Genomic DNA, 15,965 nt, shown 5'->3' with positions numbered 1-15,965 from the left:
ATGAGAATCCCTTTAAGATGGCTCATCTACCAAGGATGTACTTTGGTTAAGGAAACATAAATCCAACAGGAAAGAACACTGTTCTTTGCAACATCCAACAATGTTATTAAGCCACCCGAAGGCTTCGGCCAACTGGCTTGTTATCTCCTCTCATTGTTCTCTTTTTGCTCAGTCCCCTGTCTCCTCTGCCCTTTTCCCAGGTTCCAGGTTCCTTGTCTGTTTTCTACTCCCTTTCTCAGCCATCTTTTCCTCTGGGCTTCCTTCTCCTTAACTGTCCTATCTCCTGTGACCTACTTCCAGTCCTCTAACTTCCTCATAAACCACTTCTGTCCTTTGGGCCAGTGTGAGGTTTTATCCCAAGCAAAGCTGACAATGATGCTTGCCCTCACATAAACTGGACTGACAACATGCTGACAATTCTCTACTCCTTGAAGCTGAAAGCTTTCAAATCCTGGACAATCCATACCAGGAGACTTACTGCAAAAGAACAAGATACCTTCCAAGAAAATGCCACTTCTGCAAAACTGTTGCCTTTGCCCAGGTATGGCATTTTTAAACTGACAACCGTTGTGTGGTGTGGTGGGTATATTTGAGGGTAGCAAGTTATGTAGAAGCTCAACATTGATCACATTTCTGCTGATATAGGAACTGGGACGCCTGGTGGTGGAAAAACACTTCATGTTGCAGATTGCTCTGGTACAGAGCTATAAGCACGGAAGTTTCTTTTGCCTGTCTATTTTATGCATGTGTGTTCATTGATGGAAGGAGGGAAAAGAAAGCCTGTAACAAGACTGCAATCCTGTATATGCTTACCTGGGAGAAATCCTTGCTGGACACAATGAGACTTGGTTCCAAGTACAGTACTCATAAGCATGCACTTTGATCTGATAGGGCTTAGGATCCTAAATGGCCAGCAGCTGGGTAATTATGCAAGGACACAGAAATTGACTGAATTCTTTTTGGTATGTTTTGCAAATTACCCAGCATCTCAGCTCCTGTAATGACAGCTTTGATCCTAGCTCTATCTCTTTGCTGCATTCCTAGAACTCTGTGGCACCTGAATAGAATTCAGAAACAGCCCGTGCTTTATGAAAACAAAGCATCTTAGAGTTGAGTGAATGAGAAGAGAAGACTCCCCGGAAAAGACCCTGATGTTGGGAAAGATTGAGGGCACAGGGAGAAGGGGACAACAGAGGATGAGATGGTTGGACAGTGTTCTCGAAGCTACCAGCATGAGTTTGACCAAACTGCGGGAGGCAGTGGAAGACAGGAGTGCCTAGCGTGCTGTGGTCCATGGGGTCACGAAGAGTCGGACACGACTAAATGACTAAACAACAACAACAACAATTGTGGAATAGGTTTTGGTGTACAAGTGTGGCATAAAGTGTTATTAGAATAACAAAGATGACTGGTGTAGGTACACACACACACACACACAGAGCGAGAGCTCTGTGTGTGTACATTGTAAACAGTAAGGTTAGAGGGAAATGAAATGTAAAAGCTACAAACTGACAATTACATCAAAGCTTAAATCAGGGATGGTGAAACTGGCCCTCCAGATGTTGTTAAACTCCAATTCTCATCAGCTCCCATCAGGAATGGTGGGAACTGTAGTTCACCTACACCTGGAGGGCCTCAGGTTCCTTATCCCTGGCTTAAAGGTCTGTAAAATAATCACAGCGAAAGCAGTGTTGATTATATGTCAGGGATAATGAAGGCTGTATTAGTGGAAGAGCCATAGCTCATTGGTAGAGCATCTGCTTTGCATGCAGAAGGTCCCAGGTTCAATCCCCAGCATCTCCAGGTAGGGCTGGGAAAAATTCATGCTTGAAAGCTTTGAGAGTCACTGCCAGCATATGCAAGCAATACAAGGCTAGATGGACCATGGGTCTGACTCAGTAGAAGGAAGCTTCCTATATTCCTTGTGCTTCTGTCACACCACCTATGCCTCACTGTAAAACTCTTGTCTCTTTCTGCTCTTTGTTTCACCTTGTGAAATGCAGTTTGGAAGCCCAGTCACTTGGCATGCTCAACCCAGTGGACCACATCTACCCTGTTCTTACACCACAACGGTCTATTGTTCTTAAAATTTTTGTTGGCTGAATTATTTCCATGTTCCATCTTCAGATTTCAAATCTACTGGAGACCACCCAACGTCCATCATCTGGTTTAAATTTACATTCGTCAAAGTCCATGGGCAATGGCTTTCTGGCACATGGTATATGTTTAGGATTACAGGGAATTATTCGTTCCTTCTGACATTGATTATAGTGAATCCATACAAGGCTTTGAGTATTGTTTCATTTTATTACTTGGTCATGTCTGCACCAATGTGTTGCGCTGTTAGCTGGGATGGAGCTTTAATGTCTCTAAAGCACTTCTCTTCCAGTGCTTGAGCTCTCATCCAGGATTCAGATGGCTCTGCAAAGCAGTGCTGGGAAATATAATGTTATGAGTTTGGAGGAGTAGGCTGCATGTAGAGACCCTTCTAACCCCTGGATCCAGCAAGTGTTAAAATGTAAGTCAGGCTAGCTTCCTGATGAGGCGATTGTTTTTCAGCCATGAATATTCCATGATGTCACAGAATCTTGGCCAGTGGCTACATGGGTTTCAGAACCATTTGGCCCTTTTCATGGATCTAAAATTCACATGATGCTATGCAATATTTATCTATTGATCAAGCTGGTGACCTATTTATTAATTCATAATGTAACTTAATGTGGAACTGCCACTTTTGATCAAAATGCACAGCTCCACCATTTTTCTTCCCTATGGTCCCATGTGAATGGTATGCCAACTGATAATTAACACACAAGTGGGGATTTCTGCAGCTGCAAGCCATTATCACTATCAGTATTAAAGGGTATTCACAAACGGCTAATTTTAATTATAGAACTGTAGAGATGGAAGATATCTCAAAAGGTTCTCTAGTCTAACCCTCTGCCATTGCAGGGAAGCTGCTGCTATAAGATCTCTGATTGCTGGCCATCCAGTCTCTGCTTAAAAACATCTAACTAAAGAGAATCTGCCACTTCCCAAGGTAGTCCATGTCTGTATTCTTCCTAATGTTTACTTCAAATCCCCTTATCTTGTAAGTTGAACCTATTGGTCCAGGGTCTGCCCCCTAGAGCACCAGAGAACAACTTTCTCCATCATCTACATGCCAGTCCTTCAAATATTTGAAAGCGGCTATTGTATCACCTCTTTATCATCTCTTCTATCTTCGTTGCTCTCCTTTGAACCTCTTCGTTTGTCGATATCCTTCCTAAACTGCAGGGCCCAGAACTGTACATGATACCTCCAGGTGAGGCCTGGTCATATCAGAATCAGGTTGTACCAAGGCCAAGAGACAACTTCCTTACAGCAGATACTTTTCTTATCTCCTGGTAGTTTATTTGACATCTGAAAGTATCATCCTTGCCAGTTTCTACTTACTTGGCTAAGCTCTGGGTCCCCCCCCCCCCCCGGTCCAGCTCTGTACCAAACAGAAAGAATGTTTCCAAACACATACCAACAGTGGAATAAAGGAGAAAAACAAAACCCCTCCCTGGCTATTGATGACTGCGGATAAAAAGCCTCAGAACGTGTGAATAATTTTTCAATTATGTAAAGTCAGAATTTGATGGACATGTTTCATGATTGATATTTCTACCTGAACACAGCTGTCCTTACCACCCTCTTCTGGACAGGCAGCAACATGAAGCGCCCAAGACAAATTAAATGGAGGCATGATTGCTGTCCTGCCAAGGAAATTCCATGCAATTAAACACATCACTAACATAAAAAGCAATGAAATGCTATCAATGTCCAGTTCATGTGCTGGCCAGTCAAGCACTCTCAGGACAGTACAAGTCTAATTTGTGCCAAGATTCTTGTTTACATTTGTAGGAGTCACATGTACCTCAGCAGGTCTGATTTCCTCCACACGTCTACACTCGATTACTCCTGTTTACCCCAATTTAAGTGATGAAGCTTAAAGCCACCCAGAGCCAAATGTGGGTCATACATTCTTTGCACAGAAGGTGTACTAGAAGGTCCTAAATCTTTAAAAGGCCAATACAGATTGGATAGCTTAATGCCTGATCACATCATATGCAGGCACCCCCAATCTTTATTAGGAGCTGCAATGTTGACAACACTCATTGACTCTTTGAGAGCCAGTGTGGTGTAGTGGTTAAGAGCGGTAGACTCGTAATCTGGTGAACTGGGTTTGTGTCTCCGCTCGTCCACATGCAGCTGCTGGGTGACCTTGGGCCAGTCACACTTCTCTGAAGTCTCTCAGCCCCACTCACCTCACAGAGTGTTTGTTGTGGGGGAGGTAGGGAAAGGAGATTGTGAGCCGCTTTGAGACTCCTTTGGTTGATAAAGCGGGATATCAAATCCAAACTCTTCTTCTTCTTTCCAACATCAGCCAGGACCTGGGCAAATAACTCTTTAGCCTCTTGTCCTATTTTAACTGCTGAGCTGCTTTAATGGGGCTGTTTTACGGTAGATTTAATAGTGGGTGTTTATATTTTAATGTTTAGATGGGATCATTTTATTGTGTATGGTGTAACTGTTCTTAAAACATTTTAAAAATTGGTTTCAGATAAATATGAAAACAAGAACCATTCAACACTTATCAAGCAGCACATCTAATGCTGTTTGTTCTGTCCATTGACTTTAGACTTTAGGCTTACACATTCAACGTTCAAACACATTACTTAACGTCATCTATTCACGCAGAAGACTGAGCAGTTGGTTATAACAAGATCTTGATTCTGGTCAATAATATAGTTAAAGAGAGGTGCCCACGTTTCTTGAAAGGTATCTCTTTTTGCTTTGTCTTTAATTGCTCTCCTGTGTCTGGTGAGATGCTGAGACATTGTTGTATCCCAGATATTATTTTCCCATATATTCAGGAGTATTTCAGCGTGCAATATTAATTATTCTGTATTTTAACAATGCTGTGCAACTGTAAACCACTTAGAAGCCATATTGGTATCAAGTGGAATATAAATTCACACATAACAACAACAATAAGGATATTAACAACAGAGACTATGGTGGTGTGAGGGTTGAATTTAGGGGCAGGCAGTCCAGGTGTTTGTCATGCTGTTATGTCTGTGTTGAGGGAAGGGTCCCTACTGTTGCTTTTTAAAAAAAATCTGTGGGGAAATGTAGAATGTCAGTGCCCTTTCAACAAACTTCCTGTGTCAGAGTGATGACAATGAGATCCATGTATGCCCATTTAAGATATTCTATGACAGGGATAGGTCCCATGTTCAAACTATCCATCAAATTTGCAAAAAGGGTGTGTGTAGGATGAAAGAAGTATCTGGTGATGGGAGCTAGGATAGTGATGCCTGCTTTAAGCCTTTCCCAACCTGGTGCCCTCTACTTCTGTCAGCACATCCCAATGGTGAACGATGATGGGAGCTAGAAATCCGGAGGACATGTGGTTGGGCAGAGCAGAAACCAGAGATAACCAACACCGCACCCTCTGGTTGTTATTAGATGCCAGCTCCCCATCAGCCCCAGACAACCGAACTACTACCCAATGGGAATGGGAGTTGTAGTCCACCTTATCTAGAGGGCTGCAGGTTGACTGCCCCAGGCAGAGAACATGTGTGAATACAGTGGTACCTTGGGTTACATATGCTTCAGGTTACATACGCTTCAGGTTACAACTCTGCTAATCCAGAAATATTACCTTGGGTTAAGAACTTTGCTTCAGGATGGGAACAGAAATCATGCTCTGGCGGTGTGGCGGCAGCAGGAGGCCCCGTTAGCTAAAGTGGTGCTTTAGGTTAAGAACAGTTTCAGGTTAAGAACGGACCTCCGGAACGAATTAAGTACTTAACCCGAGGTACCACTGTACATGCATTTCCCTTTACATGCCATACTTGTACGTAAATGTGTTTCTGAGAGGGGTTGGGGGTTACTGTTTTCTTTTCTTACTTTTCTTATGTATTTTGTGTTTTTATCTTGTGTTTATATGCTGGGCACCGATGAAGCGCAGCATGCAGATTTGTAATAAACAATAATAATTATAAATTCCTGTTCCTTTGAATGATCTTCAAATATCTAAAGGGCTGTCACTTGGAAGATGGAGCATGCTTGCAGTGGCGTAGCGTGGGGGGTGCAGGGGGGGCCGGCCGCACCGGCCGCAACATCTGGGGGTTAGGGTTAGGGGTAGGGTTAGGGGGCGCAAATCCATGGGTTAGGGGGCGCAAATCCACGGGTTAGGGGGCGCAAATCCACGGGTTAGGGGGCGCAAATTACTTGTCTTGCCCCGGGTGCTGACAACCCACGCTACGCCACTGCATGCTTGTTTCCCCCTGCTCTGGAGGGTAAGACTCAAACCACTGTCTTTAAGCTACAGGAAAGGAGATTTCAATTAAACACCAGGAAGAACTTTCTGACAGTTAAGAGCCTTTGGGCAGGGGAACTAACCAACTCCATGGAAAGGTGATCGACTCTCCTTCCTCGTAGGTTTCCAAGCAGAGGTTGGATGGTCATCTGCCATGCATGCTTTAGCTGAGAGATTCCTCCGTCGCAGGGGGTTGGACTAGATGATCCCTGAGGATCCCTTCCAGCTCTACGATTCTATGAACTGCCAGCCTGACTGGACCAGTCTCTTCCTGGGAGACTCGGGCTCCTGTCTCTCCCGCCTTCCTTGACCTTGCGAGACAGCCTCGGGGACACACGCCCAGTGGCGTAGCGTGGCTTGTCAGCACCGGGGCAAGGCAAGTAATTTGCGCCCCCTAACCCTAACCCCCAGATGTTGCGCCCGGTGCGGCCGGCCCCCCCTGCACCCCCCACGCTACGCCACTGCACACGCCCACCCCCACCCCGAAGATCTTCGTGGGAGAGGGCGGGAAGGAGACGGCGCCACCCTGCGCCTTGCCAGGCGGCGGGGGCGTGGGTGGGGCCGGCCCCGCGCAGCCCCGCCACTCGCCATGGGGCTGCAGCCCCACTCTCGGCAGCCTCCAGGGGGAGGGCTCGGCCCCCAGCCGCTCCCCACGCCGCCCCGGTTAAATGCGGCGCCTGCCGCTCTGCCTCCTCTCAGTCCCGAGCCAGCGGCCAGAGCGCAACCGGCACCGCCAAGCAGCGGCCTCCCTTCTCTGCGCCTCCCCCCGCCCCGCCGCCTTTACCTGCCCCAGGACCAGGGAGGCGTCGTCCGGCTGCCGCTCTCCTCGGCGTCGCGTGGCGGCCCCTCTTCGCCTTCCAGACGGCCGAGGTGAGTGAGGGGCTCCGGGGAGAGCCGGGCACCTGAGGGCGAGAGAGCGCGGGGCTGAAGGAGCGCGTGGCACCAGCATTCATGACCTCCCCCCTCCCCACGGGCAAGGGAGCAGGCTGGGTACCACGCTGATAACGGGGCGCAGGGGGGAGGGCGGTGAGGAGGAGGCGAGCCCCCTCAATCCTGAAAGTTTTTTCTTCCTCATCCCCCGAAAAACCGTTTTCCCGCCACTCCCCTGGCAAAAGGCAAATCCAAGCTGAGCATCTCCTCTTCTTGTTGAATATAGCAATAGGTAAAGGTAAAGGACCCCTGGACGGTTAAGTCCAGTCAAAGGCGACTGTGGGGTGCGGCGGTCATCTCGCTTTTCAGGCCAGAGTTTGTCTTCAGACAGCTTTCTGGGCCATGCGGCCAGCATGACTAAACCGCTTCTGGCGCAACAGAAATGCCGTTTACGTTTCCGCCGCAGCGGTACCTATTTATCTACTTGCACCGGTGCGCTTTCGAACTGCTAGGTTGGCAGAAGCTGGGTTTGAACCCCCGACCTTCTGATCAAGTGCAGCTGGAAGACTGGAGGGAGTGGGGAGATACGTGTGCGTGCCAAAGTGGGGGTCCAGAAGCCATGCGGGGTTTCCACGTATTATTTATTAATTGTATTTCTATGCCACCATTTCTTCCAATGAGCTCAAGGTGGTGCACATGGTTCTTCTCCCTATTTTATCCTCATAACAACCCTGTGAGGTAGGTTAGGCTGAGAGATGGTGACTGGCCCAAGGTCATGTGAATGCGTAGGAAGAGGGGTGTGTGTCAGACAGACAGACAGAGAAGTTTTTGGAAAGAACATGAGGGGTCGTCTCTCTCCCTACCCCAGGCATTCTACTTTTCCTTGACTTAAATACCATAATGGGATATAGATAAACACCCAAGCCTTTTAAACCTCCATAAAAAGAGATTGCACACCTTTTCTGAGCAGGTCTTTCCCTCCTTATCCAATTCCTTGCAGCTTCATCCTAGTTGCTCCTCAGATTTTTTTGTTTATCTTTTGGGGAAATTTCTGCTCCTCTGTTCATAAAATCTATCCCATCTTCTCAGGTAGAAGATCAGAATTGCAGAGTTCTTGTAATGAGTCCCTGCCTTTCATATCCTTTTATAAATAATAATAATAGCAGCATGTGTGTCAGGGGGTGAGGTATGGTTTTTGTTTGTTATAATGGCATCCCTTTTCATGTTTTTATATTGTAAACTGCCCTGTGATCGTTGGATGAAGGGCGGTGCAGAAATTCAATTCAATAAATATTTATAATACCCAGAAATCCGTAGCTCCATTCTGATTTTTTGTATAGGGCAATGTTTGCCAGGAAGTGGATGGCAGTATTGGGATAGAAGAGCCTATGCCCTCTTATTATGCCATCCTCTCACTCCCTGTTCTCACCTATCTACTAATTCATGTGAGACTCTTAATCTTAGGATCGTGGGTTTGAGTGGCATTGGGCAAAAGATTCCTGCACTGCAGGGGGTTGGACTAGATGACCCTTGTGGTCCCTTCCACTGCTATGCTATGGTCTGCTCAGAGGAGCAAGCCTAGAGCCAGGTAAGCTGCTCACTGCTATGAATAAGAATGGGGTCAGTTGGCTGGTCCATCTAGCCTAGTATGCTGCCAATAAATAAAGGTCCCGTTGACCACTCCTGTTCCTCACACAGAACCAGGGGATTGGTTCCTAAGAACTGTGGCTCCTTGCAGAGCACAGACTTCCCTTCACTTCTTCTAAGCTCCTTCTGACCTTGGACATTTCAGATCTTCAATCAACATCCCAAGGGTTGTTGGGGGTAGATTTGGAAATGCAGGTGCTTGGCTCAGGGATGCTTCATGCATGGTGATCTTCTTGCACAGGTATGACACCTGAATAGAAAATGTGTGCCCCATAACATGCCATGAATACACACACGCCTTCTGTAAAATACATAAATGCATACCTGTGCATTGCACACGGTGGTGCACATGCAATGTACAATCTTTCCCACAGAAATGGTAACTGTATAAAAATGAATTAAGATTTTTGAGCCACCTTCGTTTTCTCCAGCCATTTTTCCTGTTGCAATCTGGAAAGTTTTCTTTATCACCCCAGGCCCAGTGGTGCTGGTGAGGAATTTCCTAACATCTCCTTGTTGGAGTTTAAGTAAGAAGTGGTACCTACTTCTTAGTATGGTCCTGATTATCTAGAGCTGCTTACAGTAGTGGTTAGCAATCTGCTCTTAATCTCAAAGGTAACTGAACTTGTCTGGGACCTTGAATGCTTTTTGCAGCTGTTAACTCCATAGCGTTGCCCCACACATGACTGTTAAGACTGATACATGCTTCACTGCAGTGCTCTGAGCATGACAAGATCTGTCCAAGGCTATCATGTCTTCTTCCCTGCCTGACTGTTTAGCTTTTACATCTGCTCTGCATTGGCTGAAATTGTACCTGCAATCAAGGTACACTGCACGTGATAGGCAAGTTTGCACAGGCAGTCACTTGCTGCCTAGGTATGTGAGCAGGCGAAATCAATTCAGCAGCTGTGAGTAGGGGATTGTTTGCTATATCCGGTTCATATGTCACCGCAGTTTCTTTACTTATGTGTAGCATTGTGACCACAGCAGTTGTTGGTAGGGGACTGTGTGCCCTACACCATTTATTTCCTCTGTAGCAGATACAGTGGGATATTTAGCTGTGGAATGAGCCAAGAATGACTAGGGCTGCAATCTAAAGCACACATGACTTCTGAGAAGACATGTATAGGATTGTGTAGTATGGCTCCTGCCCTGTTACACAAAACATGCCAGTTCATAATGTGGGGTTTAACTAATCAATTATTGCAGCAACCCAAACCCAGGGTAAGTTAATTGTGTTTTAGACCCATTGGAATTGATGGGACAGAACTTTTACAATTGCAAATTAGTTTATTGTAATGGGATTTAAGCACAACTAACCTCTGGATTTGGGCCAATAATCTGCATACATTTGCATATGTATAAACAGTTCTGAAAATGGGGTACTCAGTTGCATTCTGTTGTATGGGGGGACGATGAAGGGTTGTATCTTCTAATATACCTACCTAGATGATACCTAGCACCTGTGATTTTTGTATGTACTTATATTTAAAAAAGTATTATTCCTGTTAATAGGCTCACCATCGTAAAAATTGCCTATTAATAACCTATCAATCAAGTAATGGAATGTTGCTATTTACACTTGAACACAGTGGGATTTCCTTACAAGTCAGTGTGCAGTGTGCAGTCCAAGACTATAAATGTTGCAGACCTGAAACATTTTGATGAGGTTAGGACCTATAAAAGAATTCTCTGTAATTGGGCAAACTTGTTCCTGGAAGTAAACCGTTGCATGTATAATGGCAGCACAGAAAGAGCTCCTATGTAAGAGGCAGAAGCATGTTCTATAGGGGCCTTGCTTACCAGAAAAAGTCTAGTGGTTTTAGTGCCGAGAAGGCAGACAGGAAAGGCATGGCTCCATATTGCTGGAGTCAATGGGACTTTTGTCCCATAAACCCGGTGGTTAAAAGCAGCACAATAAATTATCCTTCGAAAAACCTTGCCGGCATCTCACACTGGAATCGCCAAACCTCCAAGAATGAAATCTTGTAAAAGCCAGGGGAATAAGCTGCCTTGAGGATGGTGTTTAGGACCTGGCAGCAAAGAAAACTTTTCTGAAGCGGATCTTTATGGTTCGCTTGCAGAGCTCAGCTTTGGTATTTGCCTCTCAGAGGGTGGCTCTGTACAGTAAGTGGATTTGCTTCGGAGATGGAATTGGCCCCGCATGAAATATGAATTCCTGTCTAGAATGCGGGCAGGAGAGTTTGGTGTTTCATTCCCCCCCCCCAAAAAAAAAAGTAAAATGACACTATCTACCTAAACTAATAGGCTTTTACTGAAGCCATCTGGAAGAACTGTTGTTCAAATCTTTCATAACAAAAACAAAAGGAAGAAAAAAGAAAAATATCTTTCCCTCCTTTAAAAAATAATTATTATTTCATCAGACGCCATTTGGTGAGAGAGTCTTTTCTTTTCTTTTGGATTCCTTTTTCACCAGACAATGGTATTTCTTTAAAATAGAATTCTGTGTGAATTTGTCCTTTGGTTGCTCAGAACTCAATACGTCTCCTGAGGTTTCCTGCAAGGCTTCTCAAGCAAAGCTTAAAACATTCCTCAGTGTCTCCAACAGGGGCCCTTTGCTAAAATTTCCTAGGTATGCATCTAACCTCATTTTGAGAGGTGGGAGGGGGGATTGCTCTGCTCTCAAGTGTGTGGCTGCAACATCTGAAGAAAGTAGCTGGCATAGATGAGTTATAGTCTGCCGCTACTGGGAGAACAAATAAGAGATACTTGATCTGCTAAGTACTTAGTCTGGAGTGCTCTGATTTAGGGTGAGTTAATGGTGCAAAGCTTATGTATACTGATTTGGGAATAAGTCTCATCATATTTGGTGGTTCTTACTCCCAGGGACGTGCACATAGAATATCAGCCTCAGGCTTCTGTTCCATCTTTTAAATGCCAATGGCACAGTCTGGCTTGGAATAAGACAACTTCCTATGTCCCTCTTCTTTGCCTCTGTCCCATTGCTGGCATTCCAAGACCTATTGCAAAAGTGGGTGGCATACGCCCCTCTCCAACTTCCATCTCAGCAAGCAAGAGGGATGACCACTTTTCAAGCACACGCTGCAGTTAGGCAAAAGCACTTGAAGTGGGTGCAGAAGAAGGCTGGGAAATGGGGAGCAAACGTGATCCGTGCAGGAGGCACATTCACAACCCACAGCGCCGCGTCTGCGCACAAGCAGGTCACGACTCGGCACTTCTGCACATGCGCAAAGCATGATTTAGTGCTTCTGTGCATGTGCGAGCGCTGAAACCCGGAAGTAACCCGTTACGGTACTTCTGGGATCGGCATGGTGCGCAACCCGAAATCGCGAAACCTGAAGCACCTGTAACCCAAGGTACCACTGTAATAGTAATAATAAATTTCACTGCAAAGAAAAGATGCCTAGACATTCTGTTGTGGTGACTGTAACCTTGGTTTAAGGTTCCATTTGGTGATTAGCTCATATATCTAAGCTTCTAACACTGTCTAGCTCAGTTTTGTTTGCACTGGCTGGCAGCGGCTCTCCAGGGTTTTTAGACAAGGCTCTCTTTCAGCCCTGCCTGGAGATGATGGGAATTGAACCTGGAGGCGCCTGCATGTAAAGCGGGATACTATACCACTGAGCTACAGCCCTACTGCGAAGTAACAGTTGCTCCTAAGTGGTTTACAAAGATACCATACCAAAAATAAGAATGTGCCTTGTTTCCACAAACCATGGTTGAGTTTGACCACAGTTTGTTTGTTTAAAAAGCATTCGTATATTGCTCAATATTTCAAAAATCTCAAGGATCAGACGTTAAAACTGAGTGGAGTAGGGGTGGGGGTGGGAATCATGCAAGTGTAAGGCTTTTCTGTGCTCCTCCCTATAATGCCAAACCATGGTTTAATGTGAAGTGCAAACAATGCCAATATTTAGGTTCCAGTTGCTCTGCATTGATTCTCCCTTCCTGAACTACTTTGCCTTAGGTTTCCTCCTTGCAAGGTTTCGGCCTGTGGGTCTGCTTTACATCTCTGCTCTAGAACCCCTGGTGTTTTGTGTTGCAGAGGATTATGTAGGCATATTCTGGCAAGGGCATACTCTTAGGAGAGACACTTGCAAAGCTTGGTGGCCCTCGCTGACATCATTTACCCATAATGCTAAACATTCTGATTGACTGAGAGATTGCCTGTGGCAGCTTTGCTCCTATTCCTCTGATCTTGCTGCTGTCACACTGCTGTGAGCTAAACCATGGTCTGGATTAGCATTGTGTCTGAATTCAAACTCGTGCTTTGTCTTCCCCAGACAAACCGTGAGATGAAAACCAAGATCAGACCTTGGTGACAGGTCATGATTTATCTGGAGAAAGGCAATCCATGAGTCCAATACCCTCCTGCGGTTGTACATTACAGGGGAAGAATATTGGTAATGGTTTTCAGGAAAGTTGTATCTGCTATGTGCATTCATCTCACTGAGGAACTCTCCCCAATCCTTGGATGAGCTTTTGTGGAAACATAGGGTTCCCCCAGATATAGATCTATAATTATTGTAGAGCAATTAAGTTCTCCCTGCTTGTCCCTCAGTCTTCTTCCAGCTTCCTCCAGACAGAAGGAGCTTTGACTATGTGGGTTCAATCCACTGAATGTCTGTCACCAGATTTGGATCAGGGACTTCATAAAGGTTTCATTCAGAGGCTTGCCCCTACGACTCGCCCTTCACACTTCTATGTTACCCACTTGTGAGGTGGAAGAATTAGTCTTCTGTGGGTTTTTGCAACACAGACATAGCTTTAAGTATCATATAACATTTTATATTTTAAAAGCGGTTGGAAGTAGTCTCCCCACTCCCTGCCTTCATGCATCTTGGCAAAATGGGCAGATTGTTTTGAAATAGCCTTGTTAAAACAGGGCTTGGAATAGAAATGGGTGTAGGAGGTGTTACATATATACCAAGAGCTTCATGCCCCCCCCTTTCTTTCAGCAAGTGAACATGGCACAACAGTTATTCTAAGAACAGAATTGCATGCTACCTGGCAAATGGCTGCTTCCAGACCTGCTTTTGCCAAGATAATGCACAAGTCAGGAGTTAGATTTGCAGGGGAGAAATGCCACGGATCCTTCCCTCCAACCCCAGTCTCGTTTCCCTCCTAGGTTGTTTTCCTAGGGGACGTTGGAAGGGGAAAATTGGTGGGCAAGAAGAGCATTAAGTACTCCCTCCCAAAATTAGATTCTCCTGGGGCCAGCCCTACTATTAGGCAAAGCAAGGTGACTGCCTCAGACAGCAGATGCTAAAGGGTGTGTGGGGTGGTGGTAACCTGTGGGAGGGCAGATGTGTGTGCCACACAGCCCCATGCCTTCTTAAGCTACTCTGCTGTCCTCAGATGTGCTGAAGGACAGCATCATGCTGCTAGGATTGAAAGAAAATAAGAACAGCCTGCTGGATCAGGCCAATGGCCCATCTAGTCAGGTATCCTATTCTCACGGGATGGGAAGCATACAAGAAGGACCTGAACATAACAGTTCTCTTTCTCTGCTTATAATTCTCAGCAACTAGTACTCATAGAGACATACTCCCTCTGACAGTGGAGGCAGAGTACTGCCATCCTCCGTGAATTTCGTAGAACCATTAAATTGTAAAGTTGGAAGGGGACCCTGAGGACAATCTAGTTTGACCCCTTGCAATGATAGAATATGCAGCTGTCCCATACGGGGATCGAACCTGTGGTGTTGGCACCATCAGCACCATGCTCTAACCAACTGAGCTAAATGGGCAAGAAGCACCCAGTCCTGTTTTAAAGGCATCCAAGGTGGTGGATATCACTGCCTCTTGTGGGAGCACATTCCATCATTTAAGTATGTGCTGCGTGAAGAAGTACCATATTTTTCGCTCTATAAGATTCACCTAGTTTTTGGAGGAGGAAAACAAGAAAAAAAATATTCTGAATCCCAGAAGCCAGAACAGCAAGAGGGTTTGCTGTGCAGTGAAAGCAGCGATCCCTCTTGCTGTTCCGGCTTCTGGGATAGCTGCGCAGCCTGCATTCGCCCCATAAGACGCACACACATTTTCCCTTACTTTTTAGGAGGGAAAAAGTGAGTCTTATAGAGCAAAAAATACGGTACTTTCTTTTGTCTGTCCTGAATTCTGCCCGAGTCCTAGTGCTATGAGAGAGGTAAGATTCAGCTGCTGCCAGTCCAGTCAGCTACTCTGCAAGGAAGTAGTTGTGCTTCTTTTTAAATAATAGTAATTATTTCTAAATTTGCATCCGTGCATGTAAATCATCAGTGCATAACTGGCCACTCTAATTAGCAGTGGTAGCTGCCCAGCTCTCTTTCCCTACTATAACTTTCTGTCTGCCTGCCTGCTGTTGCAAAAAACAGTAGCGACAATGGTGTTGGCAACCTGGCCGCCATTTTGTAACACCCCCCCCCCCGGCAAATGCTCCCACAGTGCCCTGGACCTGTTGTTATTCTAAGGCTGTGCATATGTGTGTGTGGTGGGGAACCACACACACACACACACACACACACACACACACACACACACACACTTTTAAAGTGGCCTTCTTTTTCTGGGGAAGGGTAGAGAGAAAAACAAAACAGAAATTTTCTCATTAAAAAAAACCACTTCCCCTGAGAAAATTTGGCTCAGCTCTAGTTCCAATTGATTTGACAGCTCTCTCAGTGCAAACCTGGCATTGCCTAACTTCTTCTCCCTTTCCTCCATACCAGATATCTAATGCATTGGCAATGGAGTATAGAAAAATGCCTCAAGCTTGCAGGGCTTTCTCATGGAGCTCCATTACATCTTCAGGAATTTAGTGGAGGCAGGTGGGAGGGAAATCTTGACCAGGGCCTCTCTCCATTATGTAAGGCAAAGATGGAGAATGAAAACTGTGCAGTCACCGATAGGGCCAGATCCGGGTGTGAGGGGGCTCTTAGCAAAGTGCTTTCTGATTGGCCCTCTCTTATGTCAGTGGGCTTACTTGGTGACAGCAGCAGTGCTCCAGTGGGTTTGCCATTTACATTTTCTGCAAGGCCCCATAGCAACATTACATCAGGGCATTGTGAGAAATTACCGTATTTTTCGCCCCATAGGACGCACTTTCCCCCCTCCAAAAATGAAGGGGAAATGTGTGT

The 15,965-nt window shown here is 45.8% G+C and overlaps 1 protein-coding gene across 2 annotated transcripts in view; it reads right to left on the bottom strand.

The window, feature by feature from the left end:
• RBPJL (recombination signal binding protein for immunoglobulin kappa J region like) overlaps nucleotides 1-15,965 on the bottom strand; it is a 104,112-nt gene that overhangs the window by 25,610 nt on the left and 62,537 nt on the right. The window contains exon 2 of one of the 2 annotated variants that reach the window (XM_079979519.1): nucleotides 7,137-7,254. The exons of the other annotated variant lie outside the window; for it this stretch is intronic. Coding sequence (XP_079835645.1) covers nucleotides 7,137-7,254 — 118 coding nt within the window. The remainder of the gene's footprint in view (nucleotides 1-7,136; nucleotides 7,255-15,965) is intronic. 2 annotated transcript variants of the gene reach the window in all.

The sequence above is a fragment of the Podarcis cretensis genome, assembly GCF_951804945.1.
Source record: "Podarcis cretensis genome assembly, chromosome: 6".
Taxonomy (NCBI): domain Eukaryota; kingdom Metazoa; phylum Chordata; class Lepidosauria; order Squamata; family Lacertidae; genus Podarcis; species Podarcis cretensis.
The sequence above is the reverse complement of the archived record's forward strand: the minus strand, read 5'-3'. Positions and strand labels throughout refer to the sequence as shown.